At 44.3% G+C, this 18986-nt stretch overlaps 1 protein-coding gene across 2 annotated transcripts in view; it reads right to left on the bottom strand.

The window, feature by feature from the left end:
- LOC140134585 (B-cell receptor CD22-like) overlaps nucleotides 1-17300 on the bottom strand; it is a 32718-nt gene extending 15418 nt beyond the window's left edge. For both annotated transcript variants that reach the window (XM_072155011.1, XM_072155013.1), the window contains exons 1-5: nucleotides 17258-17300; nucleotides 5874-5938; nucleotides 5429-5791; nucleotides 2687-2968; nucleotides 1409-1660 (exon numbers count right to left, since the gene is read on the bottom strand). In XM_072155011.1, the coding sequence (XP_072011112.1) occupies nucleotides 1409-1660; nucleotides 2687-2968; nucleotides 5429-5791; nucleotides 5874-5916 (940 nt within the window). In that variant the 5' untranslated portion in view covers nucleotides 5917-5938; nucleotides 17258-17300. The remainder of the gene's footprint in view (nucleotides 1-1408; nucleotides 1661-2686; nucleotides 2969-5428; nucleotides 5792-5873; nucleotides 5939-17257) is intronic.
- Between the last annotated feature and the right edge of the window lie 1686 nt (nucleotides 17301-18986).

Below are 18986 nucleotides of genomic sequence, written 5' to 3'. Positions count from 1 at the left end.
TCATATATCACAGTATATCATAGTATATATCATATATCACAGTATATCATAGTATATCATATATCACAGTATATCATAGTATATCATATATCACAGTATATCATAGTATATATCATATATCACAGTATATCATAGTATATCATATATCACAGTATATCATAGTATATCATATATCACAGTATATCATAGTATATATCATATATCACAGTATATCATAGTATATCATATATCACAGTATATCATAGTATATCATATATCACAGTATATCATAGTATATATCATATATCACAGTATATCATAGTATATCATATATCACAGTATATCATAGTATATATCATATATCACAGTATATCATAGTATATCATATATCACAGTATATCATAGTATATCATATATCACAGTATATCATAGGAGGCCAAAACATAAAAGAGAATCACTTAAAGATCAAATCTTCTTAGAAGCACTGGCAGAGATACCGTACAGAACAGTGGGCCACATTTATCACTTTTGTGCGCCTAAGTGTAGTAGTTGCGCCTAAATTCGGGCGCACTGTTTTGCCAGAATTATCACAAGCTACAACCATCTGTGATAAGGTAATTTCCTGCCTCTTATTAATCACTTTACTTTAACACAGTTTAGGCGCAATGTTAGATTCAGGCACTTACATGTGATCCTGCTACAAGCTCCTCTCTGCTTCTCCCACAGCCCAGAATGAAGATAACACTCACAGCAGCACCCAGGTGTGTGACACCCAGCACCCAGTGACCTCCTCAGCAGTGGCTTCTCCTGGAGGGGATCCCCCAGTGCTGGTCTCCTGCTGCACCCCTGTAATTCTGCACAGTATCCCCCTCAGACACACTGGTGATACTGTGCAGAATTACATGGGGGACACTTGTTTGTAGTATCTGCAAACTTCTGCAAACTTGTGCAAACTTGTGCAAAGTTCTCTTCTCTCTTGCTGTGAGCTCAGGATTCTGCAGAATGTTTTGTAAATAGAAGGTGATGAACTGTAAATAGAGTCTGCAGCTCCTGTCTGCAATGTATCTAATGTATCTATCATATGTTCCAGTGTCTGGCTGAGCTCTGCTGCTAGAAATGAGCTCTTCTGCAAAGGGGCTCAGTGCTTTCTTCTCAGATAACGCCACCTTCGGGCTGGAGTGTTTTTGCTCCCGTTTTTGCGCCTAAATGCAAAAGTCGCACGTGACGAATATCATTAGGCCCAGCAAAACATCTGGAATTGAACGATAGATGAGGGAAAGGTGGTTATTTTAGCTGCGCGGCTAATTTGACGTTTAATCGCAAAAATGGCGCAAAAACGGTGCGCCTAAACGAAAAGGCGCAAAAACAACAGAAAAAACAAGTGATAAATTTGGCCCAGTAACTACAAGTTATACTGCTACATACATACATGTCACAGTGATCTGTATGGGGGCGGATTCTCCTCTTCCCACAGTATTTCGGGCAACACAGGAATAGGGCTCCTTGTCCCTGGTCACATTCCTCACTGTCATCTCCCGTCCTCTGTCTGGTAATCTGGTTTCCCCTTTGTACCATTCATACTCAGATACATCAGGCCTGGAGACGCTGTTACATTGTAACGTCACGTCACTTCCTTCCATCACTTCATCCATCCCGATCACTGTGACATTTTTAGGTGCATCTGTAGAGGCAAAATATTATTATGTTTTAATTAATATAAAAATAATTGGGATGAAATACTTTAATTTCCACAAAGTATAAGAAAAAATGAATTGAAAGTCAAAAACTAATTAAAAAAAGAACAACCAGTGAAAGCCACTTCTATAACTACCCTAATTATAAAATTGTAAAGCCAGTTTGAGACTGACACAACCCATTACTTAGCAGGACTACAAAGACTGAGTGGGAGACAGGACCATGGAAGGCAAAGAACAAAGACATAGGGGCTCATTTACTAAGGGTCCAAGCCGTGCACTTTTGTCGGGTTTCCCAAATTTTAGCGTTTTGCCCTATAGGCAGATTTACTTTCACGGTCCCGTCGCGATCCCGCGATGCGTTGTCCGACGAGGATTCATGTCCAGCGCAATACACTAAGCCCGTGCGCCCGAGTTCTTGCATCCGTCGCTGCTTCGCCGAGGTCCGCTGGAGTTCAACTTCTTCTTCCCGGTGCATGTGAGTCCTTGATCTTGCGATACAAATCCTTTTTTAAAGTCTGCGGTTTGTCCGAATCCGTCGTGTTGCCGATGGCCACGCCCCCCAATTTCTGTCGCGTGCAAGCCGGCGCCGATGCGCCACAATCCAATCGGGTGCAATCCTAGGGCATTTCGGAGCAAAACGGAAACATTCGGGAAACCCCAACGAAAGTGCCTGATTCGGACCCTTAGTAAATGAGCCCCATAGAGGGAATCACTGGCGTCAAGGTCAATTTTCACAGGATAAATAAATGGTAGATTTTTAAAAAAATTTCTTTTTGACAACTAGTAAGGAGACGATGATTCCGTACAAAAAGTGTTCCCACGCAATACTTTCTTGTATAAACATGGCTGAATATTGGTAATTCTGAGAGGTGTGTAAATACAGAGATGTGATGAGATACATGTGGAAGGGAGAGAGTAAAGGAAACCACTAAAGTTACCCAATGTGTACAGTTCATCTGATATCATAAAATATATTATTTTTATTCTACCCAGTCCCCGGTAATACCTACAGAGGATGCTCAGAGTCTTTGTTCTCTTTCCAGCTATAGGATGTGTAGCCGTGCACTGGATAAGACTCCCATCATCCTCATAGGAAGGAGTATAAGTCAGTTCTGATTCTTCTCTCCATGATCCGTACTTTAGATCCACTGACTTCTTTATAACATGACCGGGTTTGTTCCATTGTAGATCAGGAGGACTGGAGCCGCACGTGTGATCTACTGCACATCGTATAGTGGTGGCTTCTCCTTCAGTCATAATGTCAGGCACAGAAAGTTGAATGTACGATGTTCCTGTGAATTTGAGAAGGAAGACTACATAACTCATTCTTCATTATAGAGGTTGGTCATTTCCTTTTGACCAACATTGATCTAATGTATTACGTGCAAAGGTTTCCAAATCCCTATTTCCCAAACATCTCTGTATTCTGAAGCCAATGAGAATACATGCCCAACTATCATTTCTGCTAAAATATGAAAACAAAGACTTGACAGAATACCCCAATACAAAGCCTATGAACAGCACGGTGGCTCAGTGATTAGCACTACAGCCTTGTAGCACTGGGCTCCTGGGTTCAAGTCTTATCCAGGTCAACATCTGCAAAGAGTTTGCAGGGGGACAGGGACCGATTTGGCAAACTCTGTTTAATCTGTATGCGCTTTATAAATAAAGGAATTATTATTAAAGGACACCTGTCATCAGGTCTCTGCCACTAGTCCTGTCACCTCTTCCTGTTGGAGCAGCTCACAAGGATCCCATCCCAGCCTTTATCTAATCATTTCATACATTATTCATTGTAAAATCATCTAGTCTTTATCATGTAAATGAGGCTGGTCACATGGTCAGAGGCAGTGATGTCACCCCTGTTCCCCCTCCCCTCTCCTCCCCCTGCTCAGGTCTGTGTGTAATGTATAGTAAAGCATGGCTGGTGTGTGTGCTGCATCTGCTGACATGCTCCCTCCTAATACACAGAGACACAGACATCAGCTACACATGAATCTGACATGCTCTGCTATAACATGGCTGCAGCCTGGAGCTGTTGTATCTCTCCTATACACACACATGCACACACAGGCAGCAGGGGGCGTGGCCACCAGCAAGCACATGGAACAGCCTTTGCATGGAGCAGCTGTCAGTCAAGCACTGGGGGTGTGGCTGTGCCTCCCACTCATGAATAAGCTGGACAGCATGAATATGCTAATAACTCATTGGACATTTCACAGGTCATTTGCATACAGCTTTTAGGACCTCATTGCTTAGGTTTACAGGCATGTAGAGGGACAATGAAGGGATAGAGGCAATGCTCTCTAATGGCAGTTTATGAAAATATATTTAGTTTAGGGGGGTTATTTTGCCTGACGGGTTCTCTTTAATTATTACGCGTGTTTATTCCATCCAAATTTGGTGGGTTAGCCTTAATATCTACATAGTTAACTTTCTTAGTGCTTGTTCTCTGCCCAGCAACCTATGTGGCTATGTGATTACGCGGAGTGTGATGAAAGGGGGATCATAATAGAGAGGGATGGGGCCATGAAGGCAAGTACATGTGAATAGTTGCATCGCAGAATATTGTATTGTATATTGACTTTTTCAATTATGTGAAAAGTTATAAAAAACCCGATATTTCAAGAACCCACCATAAGGAGATCGCACTGGTTTCGGATGCCATCTTGACTACTGTCCGCCATTTAAAGTATTATCCAGGGGTCACGCCGGGGGTCAAGCACTGTCCGGTTGTCATGTTTCAAACTTCATTTTATGTAACCTGTTTGCTCGTCTGCCAGCTAATACCCTTTGAAATTTAATGGAAATCCAGTCTGTCCTTCATCTTTAGTTCTATATTTTGATTCTAGAGCCAGCTTATCTCTTTCTTCTCAGGGAAATTAGTATAAACATGTCTGTGAACAAGCGCCTGTTGACCTTTTCGGAGAATGTGCAGGTGGATTCATTGTGGCCAATAGCATTGCAGTATTCTATTCACGCCTCTTTGATGATTCTGTGTCTTTTGATATATGCGTTTGTGTGTGAAATAAACGTTGAGAGGATCTTTACATACACTAAGAGACTAACGTGTGTCTTGGTTTGTGTTCAAGCCCCGGGGCAGTTATAAAAGAGTTAATTTGAAGGACACCTGTACAACTGAAGTAAGGGCAGTTAAGCCCTAGATAAAAATCCCTATCAGTATCTGACTATAAAAAAGATAAATATGTCGTAAAGACAACACAAGTGACAATTGATGGGTCAGAATAGTCAATTAAAAGCCAACACTCATGACCGAGCCAGAAGCTTTCCCGGAATACTGCAATGCTATTGGCCAAAATGAATCCACCAGCACATTCTCCGAAAAGGTCAACAGGCCTTGTTCACAGGAAGTCTGTGGCACATTGTTTTCTCTCTCCTTCCTTCATTAGATTCTCCGGGAAGACTAGAAAATCCCTTTTTACAAAATAACATCCCGGATGTGCTAGGATAAAGCATTACTGTACTGTAAGTAGATGTCTGATGTCGGAGACCCCTGATGATTCCAGTAAATAAGGGGCCGCAGTGCAGTGTCCTCCTCACTGTATCTCCCTGTACATCCCCAGTTCCAAAGATTAAAGGGACATTATTCCTCTACGGTCCGGAATCCAATCATCCCACTATATGCTAATGATAACACAGACACATACAATGAATCGAATCGAAATAAGTATCTTACAAAGATATTCAATTGAGACATTTGTGGTTCCTGGTATCACATTCTGTATATTTACCTGTGATATGGAGACGCACTGTTCTAGATTGTTTATCTTGTGCATTTAAACTGGTATCTATCCCTGGATAATATTCACCACCATCATCCGCTTTTCTCACAGGGTCTATCCGCAGGGTACAGCTCTCATGTCCGGGCACCAGGGAGGTCCTGTCTTTGTATTCTGCTATTACGGATGATGAGTCCTCGGTGTTTAAGATGACAGGATCAAAGTCATAATGTTTGTTACTGTACCACACAGTGCCGGATGCATCTGATGTCCCGCCAGGATGATATGTACAAGGGATCTCCACACAGGAGCCAATCAGAGCCGTGATCCCAGAAGGGAAGGTCCATCGCTGACACACAGACCCCAGATAGAAGCCTGGAAGCAATGAGCAGAACATGAGGCCGCAGTCACAGATTCTCATTATATCGGATTATTCTCTCATTGTGAGACGACTTACCCTGACAGATGAGGAGAAGATAAATCTGCTGCAACGCCTCCATTCTGGATGAGGTAGGTCAGCGACTGAAACATGAAATACAGTCATAGACACATGGAAGATGTCACATAGATATGGTAACATGTAAGGTGTGATGTAGAGACATTAGGGTTGTATATAATATATGTTCTGATCCATGTTCCAGTTATTAGTGATCTAGAGGTATTACAGAGGCTGCAGATCAGGAATCAACATTCAACCCTCATAAAATCTTCATTGTTAACAGATTATTTTCACTAAATGTGACATATCATGATGAGGCAGCAGCGTAAATTACAATATATTGCTCTTTTTATCTATAACATGCTGCCTGCAGATAGGACGCTATGTACAAACTGCTCAGCTCCTCCTGCTCTATAACATGCTGCCTGAAGATAGGACACTATGTACAATCTGCTCAGCTCCTCCTGCTCTATAACATGCTGCCTGCAGATAGGACACTATGTACAATCTGCTCAGCTCCTCCTGCTCTATAACATGCTGCCTGAAGATAGGACACTATGTACAATCTGCTCAGCTCCTCCTGCTCTATAACATGCTGCCTGAAGATAGGACACTATGTACAATCTGCTCAGCTCCTCCTGCTCTATAACATGCTGCCTTCAGATAGGACAATATGTACAATGTGCTCGGCTCCTCCTGCTCTATAACATGCTGCCTGAAGATAGGACACTATGTACAATCTGCACAGCTCCTCCTGCTCTATAATATGCTGCCTGCAGATAGGACACTATGTACAATCTGCTCAGCTCCTCCTATTTTATAAAATGCTGCCTGCAGATAGGACACTATGTACAAACTTATCAGCTCCTCCTGCTCTATAACATGCTGCCTGCAGATTGGACACTATGTACAAACTGCTCATCTCCTCTTACCCTATAACATGCTGCCTGCAGATAGGACACTATGTACAATCTGCTCAGCTCCTCCTACTCTATAACATGCTGCCTGAAGATAGGACACTATGTACAATCTGCTCAGCTCCTCCTGCTCTATAACATGCTGCCTTCAGATAGGACAATATGTACAATCTGCTCAGCTCCTCCTACTCTATAGCATGCTGCCCGCAGATAGGACAATATGTACAATGTGCTCGGCTCCTCCTGCTCTATAACATGCTGCCTGAAGATAGGACACTATGTACAATCTGCACAGCTCCTCCTGCTCTATAATATGCTGCCTGCAGATAGGACACTATGTACAATCTGCTCAGCTCCTCCTATTTTATAAAATGCTGCATGCAGATAGGACACTATGTACAAACTTATCAGCTCCACCTGCTCTATAACATGCTGCCTGCAGATTGGACACTATGTACAAACTGCTCAGCTCCTCTTACCCTATAACATGCTGCCTGCAGATAGGACACTATGTACAATCTGCTCAGCTCCTCCTGCTCTATAACATGCTGCCTGCAGATAGGACACTATGTACAATCTGCTCAGCTTCTCCTGCTCTATAACATGCTGCCTGCAGATAGGACACTATGTACAATCTTCTTATCTCCTCCTGCTCTATAACATTCTGCCTGTAGATAGGACACTATGCACAATCAGCTCCTCCTGCTCTATAACATGCTGCCTGCAGATAGGACACTGTACAATCTGATCAGCTCCTCCTGCTCTATAACATTCTGCCTGCAGATAGGACACTGTACAATCTGATCAGCTCCTCCTGCTGAAGTAAGTATCCCAACATTTCCCGCAGGTTTCAGGGGAAGTCTGGACAGTCTGCAGTATCTCTTTTAGGGTTGTTTGGAGGAGGAAACCAAAAGAGGAAGAAAAGACTGTGTGCACACTGACTGATAGAGGGTTGATTTTGTAGATGCTGTGGAGTTGAGGTCATATAAATAAAAGAATCAAAAGGTCATTAAAATAAAAGAATAGATATAAACAATAACATGCAAAAATATCTTGAAATCTGCTATTTGGTAACTCTAGATCTTTGGCAAGCAAAAAACACACTTTTGAACTTGAGAACACGTTCCAGGGTAGCAGGACATGGAATCCTGGACCGTCCTGCTGGATCCTGGTTGTTTGAGAGGTTTTATCATTGGGATGATGGTCTGTGACGCTCTCATATAAGGTCTAGCTCTTCTTTTTCTATTCAAATCTCTTTTTATTGCATTTTTGAATATTTAAATAACATCCTAGAGTCTCCTATAGTAGCAATTAAAAAAAAAGTATTACTGAAATATTTATAAAATGTAAGACCATATTTTAGTCTAAAATATTAAAGCTTAATTTCTAAGGTATTTCACAGCTCAGTGATGCACCAATTGACCTGGATATATTGTAATCGTTTTTGGCTTAGACATTTCGGTTGCTACACTATTTTTATTTTCCTACATATTTGTACTAACTGGTTCCAGACTTCCCACTGAATATTCACGGTAGGCGATTCGGGTCTGTAAAGCCTGTGCCATAGCATATTTATAGTGCAGGCTTACGGCAATTGGTTCGATTAGGTAATGCAAAATTAGCTCCACCCACTGCAGGTAGCCGCAGGGGACCCATCGGGAGTAGACAGAATCATTACCGGTAACTTCTATTTCTTTACTTCTACTTCTTTCATACAGTAGAGCAACTACTGTTACAGTGGAAATGTTAAGTGTAAAAAAAACCCTAAATGTAAAAATAAAATACCCAAAGGATTTTTCCGACTTTTGAGCGACATAAAGTTAAAATAAAAATTCAAAAAAATCACATAATAAATAAATACACAGATTAATAATACATAAAGACATACAAAAACAAAATATATACCGATAAATACTATTATAATGTCTGTTTTAAAATGACCACAAAAAAACTGTTAAAATTAAAAGAAAAAAAAATATATTTTTTCAGCCTATTTTTCGTTTAACCCCTTAACGTCGTGTGATGTATAAGGACTAGAGATGAGCGAACATACTCGTCCGAGCTTGATGCTCGATCGAGCATTAGCGTACTCGTAACTGCTCGTTGCTCGGACGAGTATTTCGCCCGCTCGAGAAAATGGCAGCTCCCGCCGTTTTGCTTTTTGGCGGCCAGAAACAGAGCCAATCACAAGCCAGGAGACTCTGCACTCCACCCAGCATGACGTGGTACCCTTACACGTAGATAGCAGTGGTTGGCTGGCCAGATCAGGTGACCCTGGGATAGACTAGCCGCTGCCCGCGCTGCTCGGATCATTCTCTGTCTGGATGCCGCTAGGGAGAGAGCTGCTGCTGGTCAGGGAAAGCGTTAGGGTGTTCTATTAGCTTACTGTTAGGCAGGAGTGATTCTACAAGAACCCAACAGCCCTTCTTAGGGCTACAATAACGTTATAATTTTTTTTTTTTTTTATTTGCAGCTAGTACCATATTGTGAGGAATTAGCAGGGGGACTTGCTACCGTTGTGTTTAGCTCTTAGTGACACACATATCCACCTCAAACACCAAAGTGGGAAAATTTATTAGGGGTTTGAGTAGAATTAGGCAGAGTCTGGCAGTTTCTTTTTATTTTACGTTTATTTTTTTCATAACTCAGCGTCATCTCATCTGGCATAGTAGTGTGCTGTAATACTTGGCTAGAAAATAGCCATAGGAGAATACAAACGTCTTAATTACGCCTACAGTAGCGTTATATATATTTGATTTCTGGTTGATCTGCTGGTGGCTGTACTTGCTGCAGTGCATCTACTATCAAATTGGGAGCAATTTGGAGTCAGACTTGCGACCACTGTGTTTTAGTGACGCACATATCCATCGCAAAGACCGAAGTGGGAAAATTTATTAGGGCCCGGGGTTGGATTTCAATTAGGCACAGTCTGCCATTTCCTTTTTTATTTTACGTTTATTTTTTTCATAACTCAGCGTCATCTCATCTGGCATAGTAGTGTGCTGTAATACTTGGCTAGAAAATAGCCATAGCAATAGGATAGCATCGTTTGGTTTTAAAAACTAAAAAACACAAAAAAAAAAAAAAAGTTAAAAAAAAAATACAAGTTATAACTCTCATTTTCAAAATGTTTAACCCGAGGGCTAGGGGTAGAGGACGAGGGCGGGGACGTGGGCGTCCAACTACTGCAGGGGTCAGAGGCCGTGGTCCTGGGCGGGGTGAGACACCACCTGCTTATGAGGGAGCAGGGGAACGCCGCAGAGCTACACTCCCTAGGTTCATGTCTGAAGTTACTGGGACTCGTGGTAGAGCACTGTTGAGGCCAGAACAGTGCGAACAGGTGATGTCGTGGATTGCCGACAATGCTTCGAGCAATTTGTCCACCAGTCAGTCTTCCACGCAGTCCACCCATGTCACCGAAATCGGCACTCCTCCAGCTCCTGCACCTCAGCCTCCTCCCCCCCAGTCTGCCCCCTCCCAGCAAAATTTGCCATTTGAACCGGCATACTCTGAGGAACTGTTTTCTGGACCCTTCCCACAGTCACAAACCACTTGTCCGGTTGCTGATGAGCAATTTTCCGATGCCCAGGTTTTCCACCAGTCGCAGTCTGTGGGTGATGATGACCTTGTTGACGTAGTGGAAGAAGTGTGTAAAGAGGTGTCCGACGATGAGGAGACACGGTTGTCAGACAGTGGGGAAGTTGTTGTCAGGGCAGGAAGTCCGAGGGGGGAGCAGACTGAGGGATCGGAGGATGATGAGGTGACAGACCCAAGCTGGGTTGAGAGGCCGGGTGAACACAGTGCTTCTGAGACGGAGGAGAGTCCTCGACCAGAACAGGTTGGAAGAGGCAGTGGTGGGGCCAGACGGAGAGGCAGGGCCAGAGCTGGTGCATCAGCGCCAAATGTGTCAACTAGTGAAGCTCCCGTGGCGAGGGCTCCTGCGGCGAGGGCTAGATTTTCAGAAGTCTGGAGGTTCTTTAAGGAAACACCGGATGACCGACGGACTGTGGTGTGCCACATTTGCCAAACCAGGATCAGCAGGGGTTCCACCACTACTAGCTTAACTACCACCAGTATGCGCAGGCATATGAATGCTAAACACCCCACTCAGTGGCAACAAGCGCGTTCACCTCCGGCCGTGCACACCACTGCTCCTTCCCCTGTGTCAGCTGATAGTCAGCCCCCTGCCCAGGACCCTGCCACAAAAACCCCATCGTCACCTCCACGATCCTCCACAGCATCCACCAGCGTTCAGCTCTCCATACCCCAGACGCTGGAGCGGAAACGCAAATATAGTGCAACCCACCCGCACGCCCAAGCCCTTAATGTGCACATTTCCAGATTGCTAAGCCTGGAGATGCTGCCCTATAGGCTAGTAGAGACCGAGGCCTTTCGCAGCCTCATGGCGGCGGCCGCCCCTCGGTATTCGGTCCCCAGCCGCCACTACTTTTCCCGATGTGCCGTCCCAGCCCTGCACCAGCACGTGTCAGACAACATAATCCGTGCCCTGACCAACGCCGTTTCTGACAAGGTCCACCTGACCACGGACACGTGGACGAGTGCTGCCGGGCAGGGCCACTATATATCTCTGACGGCACATTGGGTTAACTTGGTGGAGGCTGGGACCGAGTGTGACCCTGCGGCTGGTCATATACTGCCGACGCCGAGGATTGCGGGGCCTACCTCGGTCCAGGTGTTTGAGGCCTACTATGCCTCCTCCTCCTCCCACCCCTCCTCCACCTCCTCCTCCGAACGACCATCCGTGGGCATGGCGCCATCAGTCGGTAGCTCTAGGCACAGCAGCAGTGCCGTCGCTAAGCGACAGCAGGCGGTGCTGAAACTGCTGAGCCTAGGCGATAAAAGGCACACCGCCCAAGAACTATTACAGGGCATCACGGCGCAGACTGATCTGTGGCTGGCACCGCTGAACCTGAAGCCAGGCATGGTTGTGTGTGACAACGGCCGTAACCTGGTGGCGGCTCTGCAACTCGGCAGACTGACACATGTGCCATGCCTGGCCCATGTGTTAAATCTGAAAGTTCAGCGTTTCCTCAAGACATACCCCAATCTGTCTGATTTGCTCACGAAGGTGCGCCGCATCTGTGCGCATTTCAGGAAGTCCAGCACAGATGCTGCCACTCTCAGGGCAGCGCAGCGCCGCCTCCAACTGCCCGCTCACCGACTGTTGTGCGACGTGCCCACGAGGTGGAATTCAACACTGACCATGTTATCCAGAGTTTACCAGCAGCGCCGAGCGATTGTAGACTGCCAGATGTCAACTTCCACCAGAACTGGTAGTCAGGTCAGTCAGCTTCCTCAAGTCTACAATGAGGAGTGGACGTGGATGTCTGATATCTGTCAAGTGCTGAGTAACTTTGAGGAGTCAACACAGATGGTCAGTGGCGATGCCGCCATCATCAGCCTCACCATCCCGCTGCTTGGCCTGTTGAAAAACTCTCTGGTCAGCATGAAGTCGGAAGCTTTGCGCTCCTCACAAGAGACAGGGGAAGAAGATTCCCTTGTTGATAGCCAAAGCACCCTTAGGTCTGTTTCTCAGCGCATATCGGAGGAGGTGGAGGTGGAGGAGGATGAGGAGGAAGAGGAGGAGAATGTTGGCGAGACACAAGAGGGGACCATTGTTGAGTCCTACACTGTTGAGCGTGTATGGGCAGAAGAAGAGGAGTTGGAGGAGTTGGAGGAGGAGGAAATGGACAGTCAGGCCAGTGAGGGGAGTGAATTCTTACGCGTTGGTACTCTGGCGCATATGGCAGATTTCATGCTAGGCTGCCTATCCCGTGACCCTCGCGTTCAAAGAATTTATTCCAGCACCGATTACTGGGTGTTCACTCTCCTGGACCCACGGTACAAGCAAAATTTTTCCACTCTCATCCCTGGAGAGGAAAGGAGTGTGAGAATGCATGAATACCAGCAGGCCCTGGTGCACAAGCTGAAACAGTATTTCCCTTCTGACAGCGCTAGCGGCAGAGTGCGTAGTTCTGCGGGACAAGTAGCGAGGGAGAGTAGGCGAGCAGGCAGCTTGTCCAGCACTGGCAAGGGTACGCTTTACAAGGCTTTTGCCAGCTTTATGTCACCCCAGCAAGACACTGTCACCTGTCCCCAGTCTCGGCAGAGTAGGGCTGATCTTTACAGAAAGATGGTGAGGGAGTACGTAGCTGACCATACCATCGTCCTAAATGATCACACAGCTCCCTACAACTACTGGGTTTCAAAGCTGGACATGTGGCACGAACTGGCGCTCTACGCCTTGGAGGTTCTTGCCTGCCCTGCCGCTAGCGTCTTGTCAGAGCGGGTTTTCAGTGCAGCTGGTGGCATCATCACCGATAAGCGTACACGCCTGTCGACTGACAGCGCTGACAGGCTGACGCTTATCAAGATGAATAAAGCCTGGATTTCTCCTAATTTCAAATCTCCAGCAGGTGAAGGAAGCTCAACCTGAATAATTTATCCACTCCTCCTCCTCCTCATTTTCCTCCTTCTCCTCCTCTTTCTACAGTAAAGCAGAGGAAACTGGCTGTTTTTTGACAGGGCCCACTGGCTCTAGGTATAGTACTTTATGCATTTAATTTTTCTGGAGGGCCACCGACACGGTCCTCTGTTTTAAACAATTTTTGGGAGTGCCACATACAGGCACTCAATCTATTCAATTTTTCTGGAGGGCCACCTTTCCGGTCCTCTGTTTTAAACAATTTTTTGGGACTGCCACATACAGGCACTCAATCTATTCCATTTTTCTGGAGGGCCACCTACCTGCTCCTCTGGTTTAAAAACTTTTTTGGACTGCCACATACAGGCACTCAATCTATTCCATTTTTCTGGAGGGCCACCTACCTGCTCCTCTGGTTTGAAAAAATTTTTGGACTGCCACATACAGGCACTATCCAAATTGAATTGTCTCCATAGCAGCCTCCACACGTTGTCTCCATTGCTACCTCCAAAAGTCGTCCATATAGCTGCCTCCATACATCGTCCCTTTATCAAACGAGGTTTGTCAGGCCGAAATTTGGGTTGTTTTCATGGATTCCACATCAAAGTTGTTAACTTTGTCGCCACCCTGCTGTGTTATCCACAAAATACACTGGCAAACTTTTACCATTTAGGGATATTATTTCAGCGCTTCTTGCGCATCTGTTTACATTCCCCTCACCCGCCATATCCTAAACTTATAAGAACGCTACTACACTTGATCTTATACAAAAGGTTCTTAGAAGTGCTGTTTGGGGAGTAGCCTAGAGACAGGGGCTTGGATTGGCGAAAGCTCGCCTGGCAGCGGAGCGCCAGCTCCATGCGCATCATGCGCTTCTTGCGCATCTGTTTACATTCCCCTCACCCGCCATATCCCAAACTTATAAGAACGCTACTACACTTAACTTGGTGCAGGCTGGGACCGAGTCTGACCCTGGGGCTGGTCATATACTGCCGACGCAGAGGATTGCGGGGCCGACCTCGGTCCAGGTCTCAAAGGCCTACTATACCTCCAAATCCTCCCACCCCTCCTCCACCTCCTCCTCCTCCGAATTACCATCCGTGGGCATGGCGCCATCAGTCGGTAGCTCTAGGCACAGCAGCAGTGCCGTTGCTAAGCGACAGCAGGCAGTGCTCAAACTGCTGAGCCTAGGTGATAAAAGGCACACCGCCCAAGAGCTATTGCAGGGCATTCCACATCAAACTTGTTAACTTTGTCGCCACCCTGCTGTGTAAGCCACAAAATATACTGGAAAACTTTTTTCATTTACGGATATTATTTCAGCGCTTCTTGCGCAGATGTTTACATTCCCCTCACCCGCCATATCCCAAACTTATAAGAACGCTACTACACTTGATCTTATCCGAAAGGTTCTTAGAAGTGCTGTTTGGGGAGTAGCCTAGAGACAGGGGCTTGGATTGGCGAAAGCTCGCCTGGCAGCGGAGCGCCAGCTCCATGCCAAGAACCAACTAACATAGTTTTAACTGCAGCACCTTTAATCTACTACTAGTTCACTGCCTCCATACATCGTCCCCTTATCAAACGAGCTGTGTCAGGCAGAATTTTGGATTGTTTTCATGGCTTCCATGTTAACTTTGTCGCCACCCTGCTGTGTAATCCACAAAATATACTGGCAAACTTTTATCATGTACCGATATTATTTGAGCGCTTCTTGCTCACCTCCTTTGGTTCCTCTCTGCTACCCATTGGTTTGAAGCCTGAGTCCATTTAGGGTATGTCGCCATGCCACTCTCTAGCCTTCCGCTGCTGCCGCTGCCTCTGCATGCCGTCCCCTATAGTGTCAGGGTCAATTATTGGATGTTTTAGATGCTATCTAGCTTCATTCTGTCACTCTGTCATGGCCATGCTGTTGCCCATAATTTTGGCATAATGGTGCATTTAAGCAGCCTCAGAGGCATCCATGCATGCTGCCCCTGCTGTTTCCTGTCCATTTCCGTGGTGTTTCCATCCTTTTCTGAGGTTCCCAGGTGTTTGGCCAAGCTTCCCTGTGCAGAGCCTTGGTCCCCTTGAAAAATGCTCGAGTCTCCCATTGACTTCAATGGGGCTCGTTACTCGAAACGAGCACTCGAGCATCGGGAAAAGTTCGTCTCGAATAACGAGTACCCGAGCATTTTAGTGCTCGCTCATCTCTAATAAGGACGTCACATGTCGTCTGGCAATGTTTGTCGTCTGGCAACTACATATTTACAGAACCCACCGGTAACAACCGAGATCGGTGTCAACACTGATTGCGGGTGTTCACATTGCAGCATTGCCAGGGGCGTCAAAATCTCGCGAAGATCATTGCTTGCCTTGACGTCATCGGGGAGCGCCGTGCTGGTGACATTGCCTAAATTTAACCATTTTGTTACAATATGTTACAAAATCCCCATATACTGCCATACTGTATGTATACTGTAATATGGTAGGATTAATCAGATAACATAGGGTTAAAGTACCCTAGGAAGTCTGAAAAATATTTAAAAAATAAAAATAAATTAAAAAAAAATTAAAAATTCTTTCCCTAGAACCGATATAAATATTAATAAACAGTCAAAATCATAAACATGTTAGCTATCGCCGCGTCCGAAAATGTCCGATCTATCACAATATAATAACGATTATTCCCAGCGGTTTACTCCATAATAGAAAATAGCGAAAATTCCACTTTTTTTTCCATTTTGATAAATATAAAAAATGTAATAAAAAGTGATCAAAAGACTGTACAGTCCTTAAAATGGTAGCATTAAAAAATGTCATCAAATTTAGCAAAAAAATGACGCCACACACAGCCCCGTAAATTGAAGTATAACAAAGTTATTAGCACCAGAACACGGCAAAATGAAAAAAAAAAAAACATTTTTGCACAGAAGGTTTTAATTTTTGTTTGTATGAAAAAATTATAAAACCTAAATAAATTTGGTATCCCTGTGATCGTGCCGACCCACAGAAAAAAGTTAACATGCACAGTGAAAGCCATCAAATCTAAGCCCACAAAAAAATGCCGTAAATGCATTTTTTCACCAATTTCACTGCATTCAGAATTTTTTTCTCGCTTCTTAGTACACGGCATGGAATATTCAATACCGTCACTGTGAAGTGAAATTTGTTATGCAGCAAACAAGTTCTCACACAGCTCTGTACATGGAAAAACAAAAAAGTTATTGATTTTTGAAGATGGGGAGTGAAAAATGGAAACACAAAATCAAAAAATCGGGGCTAGGTCGTTAAAGGGTTAAAGAAAATGATGAGCCCTAAAAATAATAAAATAAGAATCATTTATTCCTCCTGAAAAAAAAAAAAATTCAAAAATCATGCAACTAGCCCAAAATATGAGGGCCAATAAAAGATCATGTGCAAACATGGAAAAATTGTATCTGGATCTGAAGGTGCCTATTAGCCTGGTCCTTAACCGGTTAAAGACAAACCAATGTGAGAAAAAAAATAAAATTTGGTATAGTTATGTAAAAAAAAAGTTCCCCTTCGTTCCTCTGTTATACCACAGTGCTATATCCCTCTTTTATGATAACTTTTTTAATACCGGCGGTCCCCTACTTAAGAACGGACCTCAGGATGTTGGTAACTTACTGTACTTTAGCCCTAGACTACAATGATCGGCTGTAACAGTTATCACAGGTGTCTGTAATGAAGATTTATTGTTAATCCCAGTTCTGATGACAACCCAACCCCCCCAAAAAAATGGCTTGGGGTTACAATTATGAAATGTACAGTTCCGACTTACATACAAATTCAACTTAAGAACAAACCTGCAGAACCAACCTCTCCTGTACGTAACCCATAATACCCATCCACATATTCCATCCCCTTACACATTGTAGAAATCGTTACCCGTCTCATCCGTTGTATACAGCACAGAGCGTATAGACACCAGGGGATGACACTATATCAGGGGTCAGTCGTTACAGATATAGGTGATATGGCAGGGCAGGGGATCTAGAACCACAAGTCGTTAAAGATCTAATTGAAGTACAATTACTTACATCCCGAGTCCTCCGAGTGCAGCGAGACATCACTGTGTGGTCTGTATTAAGTGTTTGAGGAAGCTATTTGGTCATTTCCTGAAATGTGCGAATGTGTAATATCCTCTAATGCAAAGAGTTTATGACTTCTGTAAAACTGTAATTATTTATAAATACTGCAAAATATTAAGGGAGGAGACTGCGTTTTTTTGCCTTTTTTTGCTTTTGCCCCACCTTAATTTAAAGGTAAAGTGATTGGATTTCCTCCAAGGTCACTACAGAAATATTCTATGGGTTTCGTAAACTTAACCCCTTAACAACCAGGCCCCTTTTTTTTTTTTTTTTTTTTTAACTTTTTACTATTTTTCTGACTCCCTAGGGTACTGTAACACTGGGTTGTCTGATTGATCTTACCATGTACTGCCATAATACAGTATGTCAGTATAAGGGGATTTTCCTTATCATTCGTTATAATGTGCAAATCGCACATTGTAATGAAATGGTTAAGTTTAGACATCCTCCGGTCTTTGTACGACCTACGGCTGTCATGTGACCAGATTGCCACTCCCCAATGGGAGCAACGATCTTCACCAATGCGCCGCCATCTTTTTGATACCGGCTGTGATTGCACCCGTGATCGGTGCTAGGGTGTTACCGGTAGGTGTATAGATGTACGGCAATGGAAAGGGCTCAGCCTATGCGCCCTCTCCAAACATTTCCAGATGACATGTGACCTCTAATATGTCACATGTCATTAAGGGGTTAAAGGACATCTTCCACCAGGATGAAGGATTGTAAGCTAAAAACAGTTACATGCTGGTTTGAGCCCCATCTGGCAGGATCTGTTTTTCTTTTAGCTTCTTATTACCTGGCTTTTAAAATTTTGGAAATGAGCCCGAGGGGCTCCAGGCTCCACCTATCGAGTTTGGTGCCCCTGGGGCTCATTTAATTCATTTTTAAAGCCTTTAACTAAAAACAGGGAATTATAAGTTAAAAGAAAAGCAGATCCCACCAGAGGGGGTACACACCAGTATGTCAGTGTGCTTGGTTTACAATCCTTTATCCTTGTGGTAGATGTCCTTTGAACATTGGTCTCAAATAGAGATGAGCGAGCACTAAAATGCTCGAGTGCTCGTTATTCGAGACAAACTTTTCCAGATGCTCGAGTGCTCTTCTCGAATAACAAGCCCCGTTGAAGTCAATGGGAGACTCGAGCATTTTTCACTGAAAAAACACATTGAAAGAAGAACACTAAAGAAGAACACATTGTAGATGTTTGCAGATGTTTTCACTGAAAGAACACATTGAAAGAACACATTGAAAGAACACAGTGAAGCACACATTGCAGATGTTCGCTTACATCTGCAATGTGTTCTTCACACATATTGTTCTTCACATACTATTGTGAAGAACACCGTTCGGCACGCGTGTCTTCGGATAAGTTAGCAGATGTACAGAACATCCGCAATGTGTTCTTCACTGTGTTCTTTCAATGTGTTCTTCACTTAAATGATCCTGTGTTCACTGTTTTCATTGTTTCATTTGATGCTCGATCTCGAGCAGGGGAAATACTCGTCCGAGCAGTTTCAAGTACGCTAATACTCGAATGAGCATCAAGCTCGGACGAGTATACTCGCTCATCTCTAGTCTCAAACGATTAGTTTTTGCCTGCAAAGTTGCCGAAATTTGCAAAAAAAAGTCTAAATAAAAAGCCAAAAGTTTCACCTGCCAGGACAAGAAAAACTAGCAA

The sequence above is a fragment of the Engystomops pustulosus genome, chromosome 6 (genome assembly GCF_040894005.1).
Source record: "Engystomops pustulosus chromosome 6, aEngPut4.maternal, whole genome shotgun sequence".
NCBI lineage: Eukaryota > Metazoa > Chordata > Amphibia > Anura > Leptodactylidae > Engystomops > Engystomops pustulosus.
Note: the sequence above shows the minus strand (reverse complement) of the source record. Positions and strands in the feature narration are given on the sequence as shown.